Raw genomic sequence first — 19,729 nt, forward strand, 5'->3', positions numbered from 1 at the left:
CAGAGGCTGCAGTCTATAGCGCCCTTGTTAATGCACCTCCCATGCGGGCAACCCGGGTTCGAGTCCCACTTGGAACAAGAACAAGGCAGTGCGGTTAGGACTAGAGGAGTTACATTGGTGCTGTGACCCAGATGGGAATGAGCTTTAGGGGAGTGAGTGTAACGGAAGCCAGCTGGCCCAGGTATGAGTCCTACTCAGGACAAGAACAAGGCGGGTCGGTTAGGACCAGAGGAGTTATGTTGGTGCCATGACCCGGATGGGAATGAGGTTTAGGGGAGCAAGTGTAACGGAATCCAGCTGGCCCAGGTATGAATTCTACTCAGGACAAGAACAAGGCGGGTCGGTTAGGACTGGAGAAGTTTTGTTGGTGGCGTGACCCAGATGGGAGTGAGGTTTAGGGAGCGAGTGTAACGGAAGCCAGCTGGCCCAGGTATGAGTCCTATTCAGGACAAGAACAAGGCAGGTCGGTTAGGACCAGAGGAGTTATGTTGGTGCCGTGGAAGTGAGGTTTGGGGGGGGGGGGGCTGTATAACAGAGGACAGCTGATGAGAGCTGCGCAGGTAAACCTCACTCCCCTAATATCAAGACACATGCTAGAGACCGCAGTCTTTAGCGTCCTTGTTAGAATGCCCACCTCCCATGCCAGAAACCCAAGTATGAGTCTCACTCAGGACAGGAGCAAAGCAGGTTGGTTAGGACCGGAAGAGTATTGTTGGTGCCGTAACCCAGATGGGAGTGAGGGTAGGGGAGTGAGTGTAACGGAGGTCAGCCGGCCCAGGTATGAGTCCAACTCAGGACAAGAACAAGGCGGGTCGGTTAGGACCGGAGGAGTTTTGGTGGTGCCGTGACCCGGATGGGAATGAGGTTTGGGGGGGGGGGTGAGTATAGGGAGTGAGGTTTAGGTCTTTAACGTCCTTGTTAGAGTGCCCACCTCCCATGCCAGCGACCCAGGTATGAGTCCTCTCAGGCTAAGAACAATCCAGGGCGGTAAAGACTGGAAGGGTTATATTGGTGCCGTGAACCGGATGGGAGTGAGGTTTAGGGGAGTATAACGGAGGCCAGCTAGTAAGAGCTGCACAGGTAAACCTCACTTTCCTGATCTCAAGAGATGCACTAGCGATTGACGCTATAGCCTGTGGTCTTTAGCATCCTTAGCTCGCAAGCCACGCACGACGGTAGGGGCGGTTAGGACTGGAGTGGTTACATTTGTGGCCAGGATGGGGGTGAGTATAATGGAGGGCAGCTGGTAAGAGCTGCACAGGTAAACCTCACTCACCTCATTTCGAGGTGCACTAGCGACCACCTCCCATGCTGGCGACCTGGGTTCAAGTCCCACTCAGAACAAGGAAGGATTTTAGGACAGGAGGGGTTACACTGGTACTGCGACCCAGATGGATGTGAGGTTTAGGAGGTGAGTGTAACAAAAGTCAGCTAGTAAAAGATGTGCAGGTAAACCTCACACCCTCTCTCTCTCAAGAGACATGCTAGCGACTGACACTATAGGCTGCAGTTTTTACCATCCTTGTTAGCATGCCCGCCTCCAATGGCAGCGATCTAGGTATGAGTCCCACTTAAGACAAGAACAAGTCAGGGTGGTTTGGACTGGAGGGGTTACGTTGGTGCCGTGACCTGCATGGGAGGCCAGCTGGTAAGAGCTGTGCAGGTTAACCTTATTCCCCTGACCTCAAGAGATGCACTAGTGATGGACACTAGGGCCTTTAGCACCCTTGTTAGCATGCCCACTTCCCATGCTGGCGGGTTTGAGTCCTACTTGGAACAAGAACAAGGTGGGCCAGTTAGGAATGGAAAGGTTACATTGGTGCTGTGACCCAGATAGGGGTGAGAAAAATAGAGGCCAGCTGGTAAGAGCTGCGCAGGTAAACTTCACTCCCCTGATCTCAAGAGACACGTTAATGACTGATGCTACAGGCTGCTATTTTTAGCATCCTTGTTAGTGCATATGGCTCCCATGTCAGCAACCCCACTCAGAACAAGAACGAGGTGTGGCGATTAAGACCGGAGGGGTTAGATTCACACAGAAAAACCAAGCCAGGTTTTTGTTGCTCAGTGTGGTGAATTCACGTGAACAACTTGAACAAGTAAAACTTGCGTGGAGAAGGGTTTTGCCCTCACGTGAAACTTCTGAAAACATGGATTCAAATTCGAATGATTGGTGGCTGCACCTTTCTTAGGCAATGACTCTGCAAGCAGAATTTGTGCACAAAAGTACTTTGTGAATTTGGACAGACTTCTGACAAAACTAATCGAGGAGTGAGAACAAGAAAGGTGCACATTTCACCTACTTTACAGGAGGGCCAAAAACTAAAATTTACCATAGTTTGATCTGACTTTGTGTACTGAGTTCAACTGTTTATAATAAAGGCTGTCAAACGATTAATCGTGATTAATCGCATACAAATTAAAAGTTTGAGTTTGCCTAATATATGTGTGTAATTATTATGTATCCTTAAATACACACAAATTAATGTATATATTTAAGAGAAATATGTTATGTACAAAATATATTTATTTATATATAATATAAGTTATAGAAAATTATAATAAATACATATACTTGTAAATATTTCTTACATTATATATATATTATATATATATATATATATATATATATATATATATACACACACACACACACATACACATAATAATTACACACAGTTCACAGACATATATTAGGCAAACGTAAACTTTTATTTTGTATACGATTAATCGTTTGACAGCCCTATTTATAATAATAATAAAAATTTACACTCATGGATTCTGTGGCATTGACAGCATGAAAATGTTTATGTCAGTATTAACAGCCGCAATAACAACTGTTCATCGAATTTTAATGCCAAACATCCAATGTTTGTGTAAAGAGACCTTTACACACTGCTAAACTGGCAAGCTACTAACTAGCTACAAAACTGCAAAGCAGAGCTCTTAGGAGACACTGACTGATGGAGATTTACGGTGCTAAATATTTACCATTCACACCAAGAACAATACATTACTATAAGCACTATTATAAGTGCAATCTTCCACTTTAAATGCCTGACCTCCTTAAAGCAGGATGTATTCTGATTGGCTGTTGGGCTGGGCAATATAGCTACAATTTGACATGTCAATTTATCTTTCAAAATGTTTACATTTTAATGACTTTATAATTTGGGTTATCGTCCTTGGTGTGAATGGGCCTTTATTGATATTTATTTTAGTGATAGATTATGCTGAGATTTTATATGTGGTTTGCTGGGTGTGAGATGTGTTTCACACAACTATAAATCTTTTTTTATGATAAAGATTTAATATTCCATTCTGTGTAGCTGCTGTAGGCAAGCCGTCAACACCTTGATGGCAAACGCTCATTAAGCCATAAATACCAGCTCATGTGTGCGATATTGGGAGTAGTTCAAAACCCAAATATTCCCTCCAGTTTAACAGGTTTGTATTGACTGCATTCCATGCCACCATGTCAGTGGAAAACAGCGGTGGTCAGGTCAACTCAATCTGTTTCTTTTTCTGAGTGAAGTTTTCCAGGCCCCATCTACAGCAAATTAGCTTTTCACCTTGTCATGGTTGACACACTGACAAAACAAATAAATAGCTGAGTATCAAAGTCTCCGTGATGAATATTTTCAGACTTTTCAGTTTATCTTCTCAAGCCTGGTGGTCTACGGTTGTGAGAAGCTGCCCTTTTGGCTGTTACAGACCTCCAGGGACAACAAATGAAGTAATGTTGCAGTTTGGTTGCATCAATGTCGGCTCGACATTGCCTAAATGAAAACCGTGCTAAAAATGTTCAAGTTCAGATGTTCAGGGACTTTGCAGAAAAAACACTTTAGCACATTCCCAATTCATCTTAGCACTAGACCAACACTGCAGCACTGTTACACTTCTGGAGCCCTCGGTATGAATAATTTATTACACCTGTAGGTTGAGTAACACCATTCAGATCCATCAGGCTGTTTCCAAAAGCTGAAAAACGCTGCCTTCACAAACATAGCTGTCTACGGTATCCCTCGATCTTGTGTGTGCGGTTAATGGAAAGAATAACAATTGCGCCTGACAGAACGGCTAAAAGAAGCGAATGATTTCAATCATTTGATTTTCTTCAACTTACAAATAATTTCTAATGAGAAAATAAGCACTGTAGTTACTGAATATTTGTTTGGGTATGTCTAAAGCTCATGTGAATTTATTCTAGTTTGTCAGACATAAAATTAATGTATTAACATGGACCATTTACAGGTACATAATGTACTGTTCCAGTGACAAGCTAAACGAAGATGTCAGCAGACAAGGGGGAAAAAAAGAATAATAACTGTATATAGTAGAATACACGGTCTACTAAGATTCAACAGTTACATTTAGACAGGCATTGATGGATTTTTGCCTAAAACTAAAACTAGTTTTTGGTTTTTAAAATAAAGCTGAAATAAATTAACATAAATATTAGAATTAAATAAAAACTTTTGTCTTGTCAACTAACTGAAATAAGTTTAAAATGAAGTACTAAAACTTATGAATGCATGTTTCCGCCACTGAATAAAAAATAAAATAAAAAAAAATGATCTCACAATTCAGACTTTTTTCACAGAATTGTGATATTAACTCACAACTGTGAGTAATAAAGTCAGAATTGCAAGATATAAACAGGCAAGTCTAACTTTTCTTTATCAGAATTGTGTGATTGTGTGAGTTATAAATTCAGAATTGTATGTTTATATCTCACAATTCTGACTTTATTACTCACAAAAGTCAGAATTGCAAGATAAAAATATTGTAATTATTATTTTTTTTTTTTATTCAAATGAATTACGATCCGTGCTACGAAGTTCCAATCTAAAGCAGAAGATTCACAAATCCGCTCTGAATTTCTGATCTAAATAAAATGATTTGTGATCCGCACTCCGAAGTTTCGATCTAAAGCAAAAGGTTCATGAACCCGCTCCGAAGTTGCGATCTAAATCAAATAATTTGTGATCCACGCTCTGAAGTCCCGATCTGAATTTGATTTGGATCTTCAAATCGTGAATCATTTGATTTGAATCATTCAATTTGCTAAATGATATACACACCCGTTAAGATCTAAATGAAATGATTTGCAATACGCGCTCCGGAGTCCCCAAACTGAATCAAATGATTTGCAATACACAAAGTTCAAATCTAAATCAAATGATTTGTGATAGGCGATTTAAAGTCCCGATTGGAAACAAAAGATCCGATTGGAACGCTTCGAAATAGTGAATCATTTGAATGGTTTAATTGATTTAGAGTTTCAAAAAGCTCTGTTTCACTCATTACTACGTTCTTTTTAAAATCATTACAAGTGAAATTCGATAATGAATGACTTTTAATTTAATCTGGTTTTTGCTAGTGAATCACTTAAAATGATTTAAAGTCACAAGTTTGAATCAATCGGAGCGGATCCAGCATAAATGGTTCATCGGTTTCTCTTTTCAAATCTTCAGCCATGTTTATACAACACTGTCAGTACTACCTGCTTATTTAGCTCAGTTGTTTTCTGAAATGAAAATGGTATGATGTTTTTTGAATTCTGCGTGAAAAGATGTGCTTATTGGCAAAATTAAACACTTATTTCATAGGTGATACATTGTCTTTCAATAATTCAAGCACTTTTCAAGAAACCCTTCAGAAATACTGCTATTTTTTAAGGGTTTTCCAGGCCTCGAATGTCAAAAAGTCAAACTCAAGTACTTCAAGCATTTTAAGCACCTTGTACGAACCCTGATAATAATTTAATAAATACTATAACAGAATATATAAATTATACTCTGATACCACTGCCGATATTGGTGTGTTTACGATTTCTACCAGCAGGGTTAACCTAGCTAATTTGACCATACTAAGCAGTTAAACTTACAGATACATCAACTTAGACTTCAGAATAGAATAGGGCTGATGGTAAAGTATGAGATTGAAAATAAAGACATATTGCTGACCCCAAAATGTCCTTTGATGAAGAAGGTCAAATTTAGAAGAGAAAAATATTAGATGATCAGGATGGCTTGATTAGATTGAAGGCAGAAAACATCTGGAACACAACTACACACACGTTTGCTACAAACCAGAGAGGAAATTACATCTGTTGAACAATAATTCAGAGTGGAAAGTTTTTTCCTCTTTTATTGTGTTTTTTTTCCTCTCCACTCTTCCTCTCTGATGGATGGTAAAATGTGCAGGTGTGGGTTTTCTTTGATATGAGAGTCCACATGTTTCATTCGGAGGGTTCTTGGCTGCCTTCGGAAGAAACTGTCAAAGCCAGAGCCTCTCGCTTTTCAGAGATTGTCCAGGTCTCTGACTGAAGGTGTTGTCTAGATCAGGCAGGCTTTATAATCAACACTATTGATTAGATAATATTGGCACGGCCGATAAAAGCATCAGGTCCGTCTGCTATCGCCGGGTTCGGGCACTGCGCATAATCACACACAAACTCTGGAGTCCATTAACTAATTGAACTGGAAATTGAGAGAGGCATCCATGATAATAATAATACAAAACACAAGGCCAGATTTCACTAGTCGTAATCAAGGCTTTTGAAGCCAGCCAACTGATTCATTTTCATTCGAAACGTGAGATCTACTGTGTTGGATTACTCATAATTACTGTAGTATAATCAATATTGTGCAGTTTTTCATCCTGATTGCACTTAAAGCCTAATGAATATCGTAACGTCGAAACTGAGGGCATTGATCAACGATCATGAGCGTGTCTGTCAAAAGCTCCAGCTATTACGAGAAGGGTAAAATATGTGGCCGTGGAGCCATGATGGTAAATTAATGAACTCATAAAGTAATCAAGCATAAACTCATAAACTAAATCTCACTTTATTTCTCTGCAACATGCAGACCTTAATTAAACAAATCAGTGGTTTCCAACTGTTGGGTCACGTGCCAAAATGAGTCACACAGTTCTGGTCTGATGAGCAGGGTAAAACAATGCTAAATATAAGACGGAAAATACAAACTATATAAACTTTTAAATGGGAGGAAAAAATATTTTCACAAATTAAATGATTCATATTGATTGCAATAATTGGCCTAGTTCTGCTGTTGTTTATGTATTTACAAAAATGTTTTCCCTATTCTGTTCTTGTCTTAATAACTGTGCATATTGTTTTGATTATGAATTGTTTGATTTTTATACAATGTATTTTTATTTCAAATTATATACGTTACTGTTCAAAAGTTGGGGATTAGTAATTTTTCTTTAAGAATACTTGCATTTATACTAAAATAACACTAACACTTAGCAAAGATGAATGAAATTAATCAAAAACGAAAAAAAAAAAATAAAAATATAAAAATAAAAAAATCAGTTTCCAATGTTTCCACTTCCAAAATATGAAGCATCACAACTATATTCAACATTTCTAATGTTTCTTAAGCACAATATGAGTTTATTAAAAAGATTTCTGAAGAAAAACGTGAAAATGCGTGTCACTGCCGCTGACGTCTCTATTTCTCTTTTTGTTTTTAGGGATCTCAGTATGAACAACATCAGTGAGATTCAACCCAACGCTTTCCATAACCTGCACTTTCTCAGTGAACTGTAAGTACACTTAAACGGCATTTCAACCTGGACTGCCGTCTACTTCAACTGCGTAATTCACCTCTATGGTGTGACAAAACGGTGTACACAAAAAATCCAGTTGATGAGTGGTTATTTATGTGAAGTAGTTCAGTGAAGGTTAAGATGGAGACTGACGTAATTCCAGATGTGTTATACAAGACCTAGATAGAAGTGTATTATAAAATCAGGAATAAATAAATAAATGAAATCATCAGCTTTGGTGATAATGACCTTAGCATGCATTGTATATTTGGCTAGTTAAGGCATTCGATTTGTTTTTATTAAAATTTTATTTAAAATTTTACCTATATTTTTACCTAGATGAAAATGAAAAGGGAAATTGGGCTAATACTTCACAATAAGATCCCATTCGACCTAAAAATACATCTAAAGCATTTATTATTCTTAAATAATGATCATTTACTAATACATCAACAAACGATATTTACTAATACATTAAAACCAAAAGCTGCATCTGCTAATATTATTTCTTAGACTTGAGCTAACATAAACTAACAATTAATAGTTGTCAACAAAGATTAATAAATACTGTAACAAACAAGTTGCTCATTGTTAGTTAATGTTAGTTAATGCATTAACCAACATTAACTAATGGAATCTTATTGTAAAGTGTGGATATTTTTTTTTTATCTTATATATATATTTTATATTTTTATTATATATATATATATATATATACACATCCAAATTAATTAATTAATTAATTAATTAATTAATTAATTTTGTTTTTTTACCAGAAAGTAAGACAATTAAGGGTGAATGTATATATCATATTTATTTATTAGAAGTATATATCATATTTATTTATTAGAAGTATGACGTAGTTACTAATGAGTTAATATGAATGCTAAATAAATAAATAAATAATGTTGGGGGAAAAATAAAAATTAAAATAGTTTCAGAAATGTCAGCTACCCATTTTATTAGTTCTTTATCATACCAATCTTGTATTTTTTGGGGACAATGGCAATTTTTTTAGTTTTCATGTCGCATCTCTGAATTGCAAAAAAAAAATTCTGTTTTTTACCCCCCAAATTCCTGTGTTTTCCATTATCATTTTTTTTAGTTTTAATGGTTGAATTAAATTTTATTAATAAAAAAAGCATGTCTAATTAATTAAAATTATGCAACTTGCATAACTTAGCAATTTATTACAAGTTTTAAAAAAAATGACATTTTTTTAAGGCCCTATGAAAGTTTTATTTTTCTCAAATTTAGTTTAATTTTTACCAAATTCTGTGTTTTCCATTAATTTTCTGGTTTCCATTTTCTGGTTTCATTAAATTTTCAATAATCAACCACCTCTAAATAAATAATTTGCTTAAAATAATATAACAAATAAAAAAAATAAAATAAAATAACTGATTGTTTTTTTTTTTTAATACTGTGTTGTGCATTTACATTTTTCTGATAAATATTCCTTAAAAATATAGTTTTAATAATAATAATTTTAGTAGTGGTAGTACTTTTATTACATCGAGTAATATTTCTCGTCACAGTTTCTTCAAGTTAAATCAAACGTTTATTTTGACAGGTTGCTGTGAAGACCTTTAAGTTTCTGTTTGTACTTGACATGACATTAGTTTTGTTTTTTCTCAAATGAAACAATAAAATGCACATAAAGTGACTCTCAAAGCAGTTCTAGAGATTGTTTATGTGTTCATGTACTCGTATATTTCGGCAGAGGCCGAAAACACTGGAAGTGTCACCATCTTCAGTATGTGTGCAGTAAACAAAACCGTGCGCCTGCGCCATTCATTCACACAGAGACATGCAAAACATGCAGGATTCGTATTTAAATACTCTTTTTGCAGCTTAATATTCACAGACACTAGTCCAATCCTAGTTTAAGCGTACTGACCTACTTTTGATTTATTCATCCAAAATTTGGCAAATGCCTTGACATTATAGAACAAATTCCTGATTCCGTCCCACATTTTCACATCATGAAATCATAGGACCCCAGACAGATTCATGCAACACTCATCTGTCAGACAGAAATGTTTTGTTCAAAGCTCAAAGACGTACAGAGATGCTCCAGCACTTCCTGCAGCTTCATCAGAGCCACAAAAAAGATCAAACATATTTTACCAACATCTAGCATGTAGCTCTGTCTAGACCTTTACATGTCAGGCATCAATCAAAAGAAGTTGAAGGCTAAAGCAATATAGCATGTCTGCTCACACTTTTCCCCCTGAAGGACCAATTAGCTCAGGTGAGACCTAGCGTAACCCCTTTGAGAGTCTCTGGAGAGCGTTAAGGTTCAAATGAAAAGCACCTGGCTGCTGTGGCGGCTCACACATGGTGCCGACGGCAGCGGCAGCAGCAGCAGCAGGTCTGCGCAGCAGCTGGGACTCTCGGCCACCTGACTGACACAAACAGGATGGATTGGGAACGGCAAAAGCTGTCAGAAAGTGTTGCGGGACGTGCAGACGGCAGGAGGGCTGCAGGAAATGTAGCATTTTTGTAGGAGTCAATATTTATGGTGTGGCTGTCAAAGCAAAAGGGCAATTCCTCATTCCACTTCACTGAATTAGTCCAAGCTTCCCTGGGAATGGTGTGCTTTTGCTACATTTCAAACAACAGGGTGATGTGGGGGGAAGATATCGAAGGTTTAAGAAAATACCAAAGCTGAAGTCGTTCTGTACTGAAACTGATGTCCTGAAATTTCTGTTCAGCTAACAAAAACAATCTTGACTCAGTACATCAGGATTGCGATTAATCGCATCCAAAATAAGTTTTTGTTTACATGTGTGTATACTGTGTATATTTATGTATATATACACACACATCCAGTATATATTTGCATGTATTTGCATGCATATATTTTTATTCACATTAGCGATATCTAAATATTTTTATTACATAAACAGATTTTTCTTAAATATATACATGCATGTGTGTACTTATATATACATAATAAATATACACACATATATTATGTAAACAAAACTTTTATTTTGGATGTGATTAATTGCGATTAATCATTTGACAGCACTCATCAATACAATAATTGTATTTTGACTGAAATTAGACCTTTTTTTTTACTCAAAAAGAGGTATATTTAAAATTCCTGAAAGACTGAAAATAAAAGAAAAAAGTCTTTAAATAAAATTAATGTTAACTGAAATAAAATACATTGTGAAAAATAACCTGTTTTTCAAACCACCAAGCATGAAAGCATGTTCTTGTACATATTATAAATATAAACAGAAAACAGAAAATATGTTAAATATATAATCTATTTATTTTACTTCTGCTAATTTCCAAGGCAACATTTTTCATTTTTATCTATTTTAAATTATTTCATAATATGCATGTATTTACTAGATGTATTTACTAAAACGTAAATAGTTTTACTAAAATAAAAAAAAAATAAAATATGAATAAAATAAAATAAATAAAATGACATACTGTACTTAAAAACAACAAAAACAAAAAATGACAAAAACGTTAACTAAAATTTCTATTTAATGAATTGAACATAATATATATTCAAGAAATTATTATAAAAATAATATATAATTCAAAATATTAACAAAAACTATAATAGTACTATAATGGTACCTCAGTGATACTAAATGAACACTTCTTTGTTAATTCAGCTTTCAAACATAAATTTATTTAAGACATTAAAAAAATTCCAGAAAAAATTAAAAAATACAAATTGAATTTATTAATATAATTTAACACATATATTCAATCATATAAATTATTGAAATATATTTAAAGAAATACAATTCAATTTAAAAATAAATTGAAACATTTAAAATATTGATGCAACATATTATCATATTATTTATATATGATCACATATTATTAATATACAATTGTTTTGGCACAGACCTAGAATATACCTAACTCATAATTAGAGAGAAGAGCATAATATTTCACAATTAAGATCATGAGTAAAACTTCCTTGTACTTTTGTAAACTCTTTGCACTGCTTCATTAACTTTAATTAAGAAATTATATAAATGCACACATCACCACACATAATACGTAATAACAAATATCAATATCTAACGTGTTGATGCAACAGTGTGAGAAAAACATTTGTCTCATATTAAAATATGATTTTAACGCCTCAAGCGCTGCTTGGCTTATATCCTGGAACCGTACTAACATTGTACACCTCTTTAAAATCACATCATTTTAATTCTGACTCTAGTTATTGTTAAGGAATACAATGGGCTTCTTTGTTTTTATTCAATAACTGCATTATGAACAGCAAGAAACTCCTCGAGACAGTTTGACTGAAAACACATTACAGTGATATTAGTGGGAGATAAATTTCATGCTTGGCTCTCTTTGAAGTGCTGCTGGAAATGATGAATTTGTGTGTTTTCACCCTTTCTGGTACTCATTTACACCCTTAGGCACCGCAGTTTGCGCAGAGTAATTTCACGAGTCTAAATTACAATTTTGAGGATCATCTGTAAAGTTCTTTGCCCCGGGGACGACGTTGGCGGGCTCTTTGGGAGTTTTCGCTTTTTCTTTTAGTCTCCGTAGCTGCCTACCAAACTCCAATGATTAATTTGAACGATCAGATGCGATAAAGCGCACATGATGAGAAAACACAGACAAGTCTTTATGTTTATTGTCCAGAGAGGCGTACTTGACCCGACCCAAACGCTATCCCTCCACATCCTGTGTTTGAGTTATGCGCTGCGTGTCTACTTCAATCAGGATTGAGGCTGGGCCATCAATATCTACTTGTTCACTTTTGTAACACTATAACCCACCGAAGTCCCTCAGCATTACTTAAACTACTCCCATGACCTGCGCCTGTCAGATTCTGGCTGCTGGCCTATCAACTCCAAGGTCATCTGTGAGTGTGGAAGGGGGAAGAGGAAGTCTTGTTGTGCGCCTCTGGGACAGATGAAATGCAATCTGAGCCGAGTATGTCCTTCCACTTCCTAAACCCCACCTTTTGACTTCGGCTCTACCTCACCTTCTTCAGAGCAGATGAGCTCACACGATAACTCTCGTCCAATGTTTTGTGTTGCTTATATAATGTAGCAAATCTAAACTAAATGGAAATGATTTCAACAGCTTTGCTCTGCACGCCACTCAACACACACTCAGTTAAATCCAACTGAATATTTTAGGTAAAACTTCATAAATATATATAAACAGTAAAATTATTTCATCATTTTCTTCAGTATTTTCCAGTAACGAGTGAAATATGTCTGTCCAGTATCTCAAATGGTTACTTTTAGGCCGTTGCAATGCAATCTGGGATTGACTTTTTTCCCTGAAATATGTTGTGCTGCATTTAAACTTTGGGCAAAATGTAATATTTTTGCACATGTAATTGTTTGTTAATTGCAATTAAATTAAGATGTATAATAGTTTACATTTTTATTAAATGCAAAAATCTGAGCTTTACAGTGCTTATTGACACTAAGTAGGACGTTTATATGTATATTTATCTTTTTCTTAGTCTTTTAAATTAGTCATAGTCCTTTGTCAAATGTCATTTTTAGTTTGACATTTTAATTTGTGACCCTGGATCACATAACCAGTCTTAAGTAGCACGGGTATATTTGTAGCAATAGCCAAAAATACATTGTATGGGTCAAAAGTATCCATTTTTCTTTTATGCCAAAAATCATTAGGATGTTAAGCAAATATCATGTTCCATGAAGATATTTTGTACATTTACTACTGTAAATATATCAAAACTTAATTTTTGATTAGTAAAATGCATTGCTAAGAACTTCATTTGGACAACTGTAAAGGCGATTTTCTCCATATTTAGATTTTTTTGTACCCTCAGAGTACAGATTTTAAAATAGTTGTATCTCAGCCAAATATTGTGCTATACTAACAAACCATACATCAATGAAAAGCTTATTTATTCATCTCAATTCCAAAAAAATTTGGGTTTTGTGGTCCAGGGTCAGATTTAGTCAACCTTGTCCTGTTTTTGCTTGGTCAAGTTTTAGTTGACTAAATGTCTGAGCATTTTAGGCTAGTTTTAGTTAGTGAAATCTTGGTCACATTTTAATCATGCTATATAATGGTTAAACAGATTTAAAAATATGTAATAATAATAATAATAATATTAACAACATTATATATATATATATATATATATATATATATATATATATATATATATATATATATATATATATATATATATATATATATTTATTTTTTTTTTTTTTTTTTTTTTTTTTTTTTTTATTATAATTATTATGATTATGCTGTCATTTGCAAAATTTAGTTTTACTAAATTGCACTTTCACCAATAAGCACAAATCAATAGAATGTTGACTCATACATATGATTTATTTTACCTCATCTACTGTACTGGTTTATTATAGGCTATTTATTACATAAATACAGAGTGCATGGTTGCCAGATTGCAAAAAATAAGCAAAACACAATTAGAATTCTTGATGTCTGGCAACCGCACATATAAAAACTTGCGTAGTAGAGATGTGTACAGCAGTTGACACAATACTATTTTGTTCCCTTTTTTCAACAAAAATAAAAAGATTTTGGTAGCATTTTTATTTTTAAAATACATTTTAGTCTCATCTTTTATCGTCAACGATATTGCATGTTGATATTGTCACAGTTATTGTTTGTTTACCTTAGATCTTAAAGCTTGCCAGCGAACATTTTGTGTCATAGTTTTCGTTAACAAAATTAACACTAATGTAGTTTAAGTGTACTGCTGAATGTCCTGCTGTACTGCTGAATGAAACTACATATATCTCATTTCTGTACAAAAATGTATATATTCCCTAGTAAAAGTAATGGATTTAAAATGCATTTATTTTATACTAAATATATAGTTAAAGTCTAACAACATATGGCTCAAGACTTGCTGACATATAAATTTAAAAACTTTTTTTGGAGTACCACTTGCGCACAATGCACATTTCTTAATATTAAGCCTAAAAATATGTTTTAATGTCAGTATTGATGAGGATTGTATGATCTTTGATTAATTTCGTCTTTAAACGCAAAATCTTTAAAGTGTACCTAAAGTATACTTGCAATAGTTCCATTTTAGAACAATCAGACATACATAAGAATATCTTTAGTTGGACTTCAGCACTACTTCTGCACAATTAAAGTGCATTAAGTACAAAATTAGCTATTCCAATTTAGCAGACTTTAAATATACCAGTTTAGCATACTAAAAGTACAATTGCAGGGTATTTTTTATTAAGTATATAATATGTAAATGTATTTGTATTTATTTTCCACTAGGGTTTTATTTAAATATATTTGTAATTACACATTTGTAAAGTTGCAATTTAGACTGTAATCTCATTATATAATCAAGCACTTTCCATAGATCCATGTTAGTCTACACTGTAAAAAACAATTTGTTGAGTCAACTTAAAATAATTTGTAACCTGGCTGCCTTAAAATTTTAAGTTCAGTCAACTCAAAAAATTTTTAAGTTCAGTCAAAAGTTTATTCAACTTGAAATGTTAAATTATACTAAGTGACAACTTAGATATTTGAGTTGAATCAACTTAAAATTTTAAGGCAGCTGGGTTACTTACAAATATCTAAGTTGTTACTTACTACAACTTAATATTTCAAGTTGACTAAACTTATTTTAGTTGACTGAACTTAAGGCAGCAGGCTAACAAATTATTTTAAGCTGACTCAACAAATTGTTTTTTATTTTTTACAGTGTACACATCAAAATATGTATACTTTTCAAAACACCACAAAATATCATTAAAACAGTGATTTAAACTGTACTTTAAAGTAAAACTTTTAATTATTACAAAGTGCAAAATTAGTTACTTAAATGTGTTAAGAAACAGAACAAGTAGTTTTTTTTAAGTATACTTTTAAGATTTGATGTACTCTACAAGTGCACATTCAGTACAATTAAGTGCACTTACTTTTCCAGACAAGTTTCAAACAAGACCAAAGAAAACTTTAGGTATGTATCATTTTTGTATCAAGTTTACATAAAAATGCACAAAGTTCAGAAGGCTTAAGAGAAGGATTGGTGAGAGACATGAATTCCAGGCCTTTAGTATCTTTTTTTTAGGTGTAACCTAGATTAAAGAAATACCTTGTACTTATTTCATAAACCTAAAAAATACAAAAATACTGCTGACTAAAGTGGTTTAGCTGGCGTCCCAGCACGGTCTAGCAAGTCGTTTAGCCGGCTTCTCAGTCCGAATAGCTGACAAGTGTCCAAAACCCCTCTAAAACCAACAAAACAGACCAGCATAACCAGTTGGAAGAAAGACCAGCTAAACTTCATAGGCTGGTGGCACTCAAGCGCAAGCTTCTTTTTTCCCAGGCTTGAGCAGTAAGTGACCTATCAGCACCTTTGAGAAGGGAGCACTCCGATGCTAAAGACCTGGAATTCCTGTCTCACACCCATCCTCCTGTTTTCTTAAGTCTTGCAATCTTCCTCATCCTGTGTGAGACACAAGGCCACGGCCAACTCCCCTCTCCCACCTTTCGTTCTGTTTCCCTAATGGCTCTCAGCTGAAATCACAGTTCATGGCTCCTTCGTCATCAACCAAACAAACCGCGGCCAGATTGCTCTGTTTCTTTATTATTGCAAGCTGATGCTGAGCCATTAGAGGGCTAAAGGTACCTCCATCTCACAGGACAGGCCCCGTCACTGCTGATGGGGTTTAATGGGTGCATTGTTGCCCCATTTGAAAACGGTTAATCCCTCATGTGATGGCCATTAATCAGCAGCTCTGACGGCATTACGGCTGACTGGAAATACGGCTGGTGTTTGCTTTACTAATTGCGATTTGTAGCGAGTGGGAAGCTCTCACGTACTCTCGAGTGAAGGTTAACTGGAGATACTATTAGGAATTGCATATTTGCTGGTGGCTTTAGCACAAGTCTTAAAAATCAACAAGATTTTTGTTCGGACTTTGACTGGTAGTCTAAAGGCCCCAGTATACTTCAAGCGAAACTGGTGTGACGTCATCAAAATCAAGCCAAAACAAAGTTTGTTTGGAGTTCATTTCGACTAAAGTTTCCTGGAATAGTTTGCTCCAGATGCTAAACACCTTTGAACTATTATTGTTCCGTGACGATGATGTAATAGGTAGGTGTGGCTTTGCAGCTCCACCTTTTTTTTTATATGGAAATCTTTTGCGTTTTTTTTTCTTCTGTTCAGTCAGTCCAGGTTTGAGAGTAAAAACAGTCTGGAAAGCTGAAATTGAAGTTAAAATTTTAATTGGAAACGAGGTTGATATTGATATTTTATGTTTCGCTATGATCCGACGCTTTCTTAACTGCTGTTTTCTCACCACTGTTGTCTTTGTGGTGTTTATTTTGAGAGGAAAGCGTGCAGCATATATTTTCATCTAAATGTGTCTCTCAGCAGCACATGCAGCATTAAGATGTCTGCAAACTCTAAACCGCTGCTCAGGTACTTCTTTTTACCCTTGAGCGAAGAACAAAAAAGCAGTTCGTCTTATAACTGAACACCTGGCTTTGAGCAGCACCCTTGTGACGTGCGACCCTCAGAGCCTAATCCAGCATAGGACTTGCATTATGAAACAAGGCTGGAGCGCACCAGGCCGTGATGACCCTTAAGCCCCTCTCTCGCCGGCCCACTCTGACCGTGTACCCAACTAAGCCTCAGCATCTGATGTTTTCATTGCAGATGCTTGTGCAAATCAACGAAAACGTGATGAATACTGCTCTTTCTCTCTACCTCTCCTCTGTTCTCTGGGGCCAAATTTGGAGATGAAAGCCTTGAAAGGTATCATATGAGGAAAAAGACCAGCTGCAGTTTTAATGTAACCCCCTCAACAGACTCAACCCTGCTTTGGTCCCCATCTCTGATTTTATGACAAGAAGCCAAAAAAACAAAATATAGAGCTCATGTCTCTGGCAGACTTCAGCCTTGGAGGAGTGCAAAAGGTTTTGTTGGTCTCTACTGTCCACTTTCATGTCGTAACATTTTATGAGACATACTTGTTGCTTTGTGTTGCTTCCAGTGAGGACGTGACTGCCATGGAGAGGACTTTAATGGCGTTTTGACCCTTTTAAGGACAGAATAACAATGAACCATGAATGAAAACACTAATACATGGGCACAGACAGATAGACAGAGATGAATAAAAACAGAGAGAGATAGACAGACAGAGTAACAGAATACAGAATACATAAAAAAGACAAAAAAACAGAGACAGAAAAACAGAAAGACAAGCAAAAATACAGACAGACAGATATATAGACAGACAGACAGATAGACAGATAGATAGAAAAATAGATAGATAGATAGACAGACAGACAGACGGATAGATAGATAGACAGATAGATAGATAGATAGATAGATAGATAGATAGATAGATAGATAGATAGATAGATAGATAGATAGATAAAGACAGACAAACAGACAAAGACAGACAAACAAAGACAGACATACAATCAGACAGATAGACAAATACAGACAAACAAACAGACAGACAGATATACAAAGACAGACAGACAGATATATAGACAGACAGACAGATAGACAGATAGATAGAAAAATAGATAGATAGATAGACAGACAGACAGACGGATAGATAGATAGATAGATAGATAGATAGATAGATAGATAGATAGATAGATAGATAGATAGATAGATAGATAAAGACAGACAAACAGACAAAGACAGACAAACAAAGACAGACATACAATCAGACAGATAGACAAATACAGACAAACAAACAGACAGACAGATATACAAAGACAGACAGACAGATAGATAGATAGATAGATAGATAGATAGATAGATAGATAGATAGATAGATAGATAGATAGATAGATAGACAGATAGAGACACAGACAGACAGATGGATAGAAAAATAGAAGGCAGACAGATATACTAATAGAGACAAAACACACAGACAGACAGATAGATAGACAAATACAGACAAACAAACAGACAGACACATATACAAAGACAGACAGACAGATAAATAGATAGATAGACAAAGACAGATAGACAGACAGACAGATAGATAGACAGATAGATAGATAGATAGATAGATAGATAGATAGATAGATAGATAGATAGATAGATAGATAGATAGATAGATAGATAGATAGACAGACAGACAGACAGATAGATAGATATACAAATACAGACAAAGACAGACGGACGGACGGACGGACGGACGGACGGACGGACGGACGGACGGACGGACGGACGGACGGACGGACGGACGGACGGACAGACAGATAGATAGATAGATAGATAGATAGATAGATAGATAGATAGATAGATAGATAGATAGATAGATAGATAGACAGACTGACAGACAGATATACAAATACAGACAAAGACAGACAGACAGACAGACAGATAGATAGACAGATAGATAGATAGATACATACATAGATAGATAGATAGATAGATAGATAGATAGATAGATAGATAGATAGATATACAAATACAGACAAAGACAGACAGACAGACAGACAGACAGACAGACAGACAGATAGATAGATAGATAGATAGATAGATAGATAGATAGATAGATAGATAGATATACAAATACGGACACAGACAGACAAATATACAAAGACAGCCAGATAGATAGATAGATAGATAGACAGACAGACAGACAGACAGATATACAAATACAGCCAGATAGACAGACAAAGACAGACAGATAGATAGATAGATAGATAGATAGACAGACAGACAGACAGACAGAGAGATACAGATAGACAGATAGACAGACAGATAGATAGACAGATAGATAGATAAATAGATAGACCGATAGATAGATAGACAAACAGACAGACAGATAGATAGATAGATAGATAGACAGATAGACAGACAGATAGATAGACCGATAGATAGACAGATATACAAATACAAAGACAGACAGACAGATAAATAGATAGAGAAAAACAAAGACAGATAGACAGACAGACAGATAGACAGATACATAGAGAAAGACAAAGACAGACAGAAATAGTCTTTAGAGTTTTGCTTAGATTTTTGGTGATTTTTCACATGGAACAGCAATAAACACAAAAATCTAAACTTGGCTTCATCAATGACGGAACAATCTTTGTGAGGACACAAACAGTAGTACAACTGTGCTTCAAGCGGAGAAATCATTGGTACTTCATAGTTTAC

At 35.3% G+C, this 19,729-nt stretch overlaps 1 protein-coding gene across 1 annotated transcript in view; it reads left to right on the plus strand.

The window, feature by feature from the left end:
* LOC127155223 (leucine-rich repeat-containing G-protein coupled receptor 6) overlaps positions 1 to 19,729 on the plus strand; it is a 106,436-nt gene that overhangs the window by 40,405 nt on the left and 46,302 nt on the right. The window contains exon 2 of the mRNA XM_051097316.1: positions 7,507 to 7,578. Within this exon, the coding sequence (XP_050953273.1) occupies positions 7,507 to 7,578 (72 nt within the window). The remainder of the gene's footprint in view (positions 1 to 7,506; positions 7,579 to 19,729) is intronic.

Source organism: Labeo rohita, chromosome 23 (assembly GCF_022985175.1).
Source record: "Labeo rohita strain BAU-BD-2019 chromosome 23, IGBB_LRoh.1.0, whole genome shotgun sequence".
In the NCBI taxonomy this organism is placed as follows: domain Eukaryota; kingdom Metazoa; phylum Chordata; class Actinopteri; order Cypriniformes; family Cyprinidae; genus Labeo; species Labeo rohita.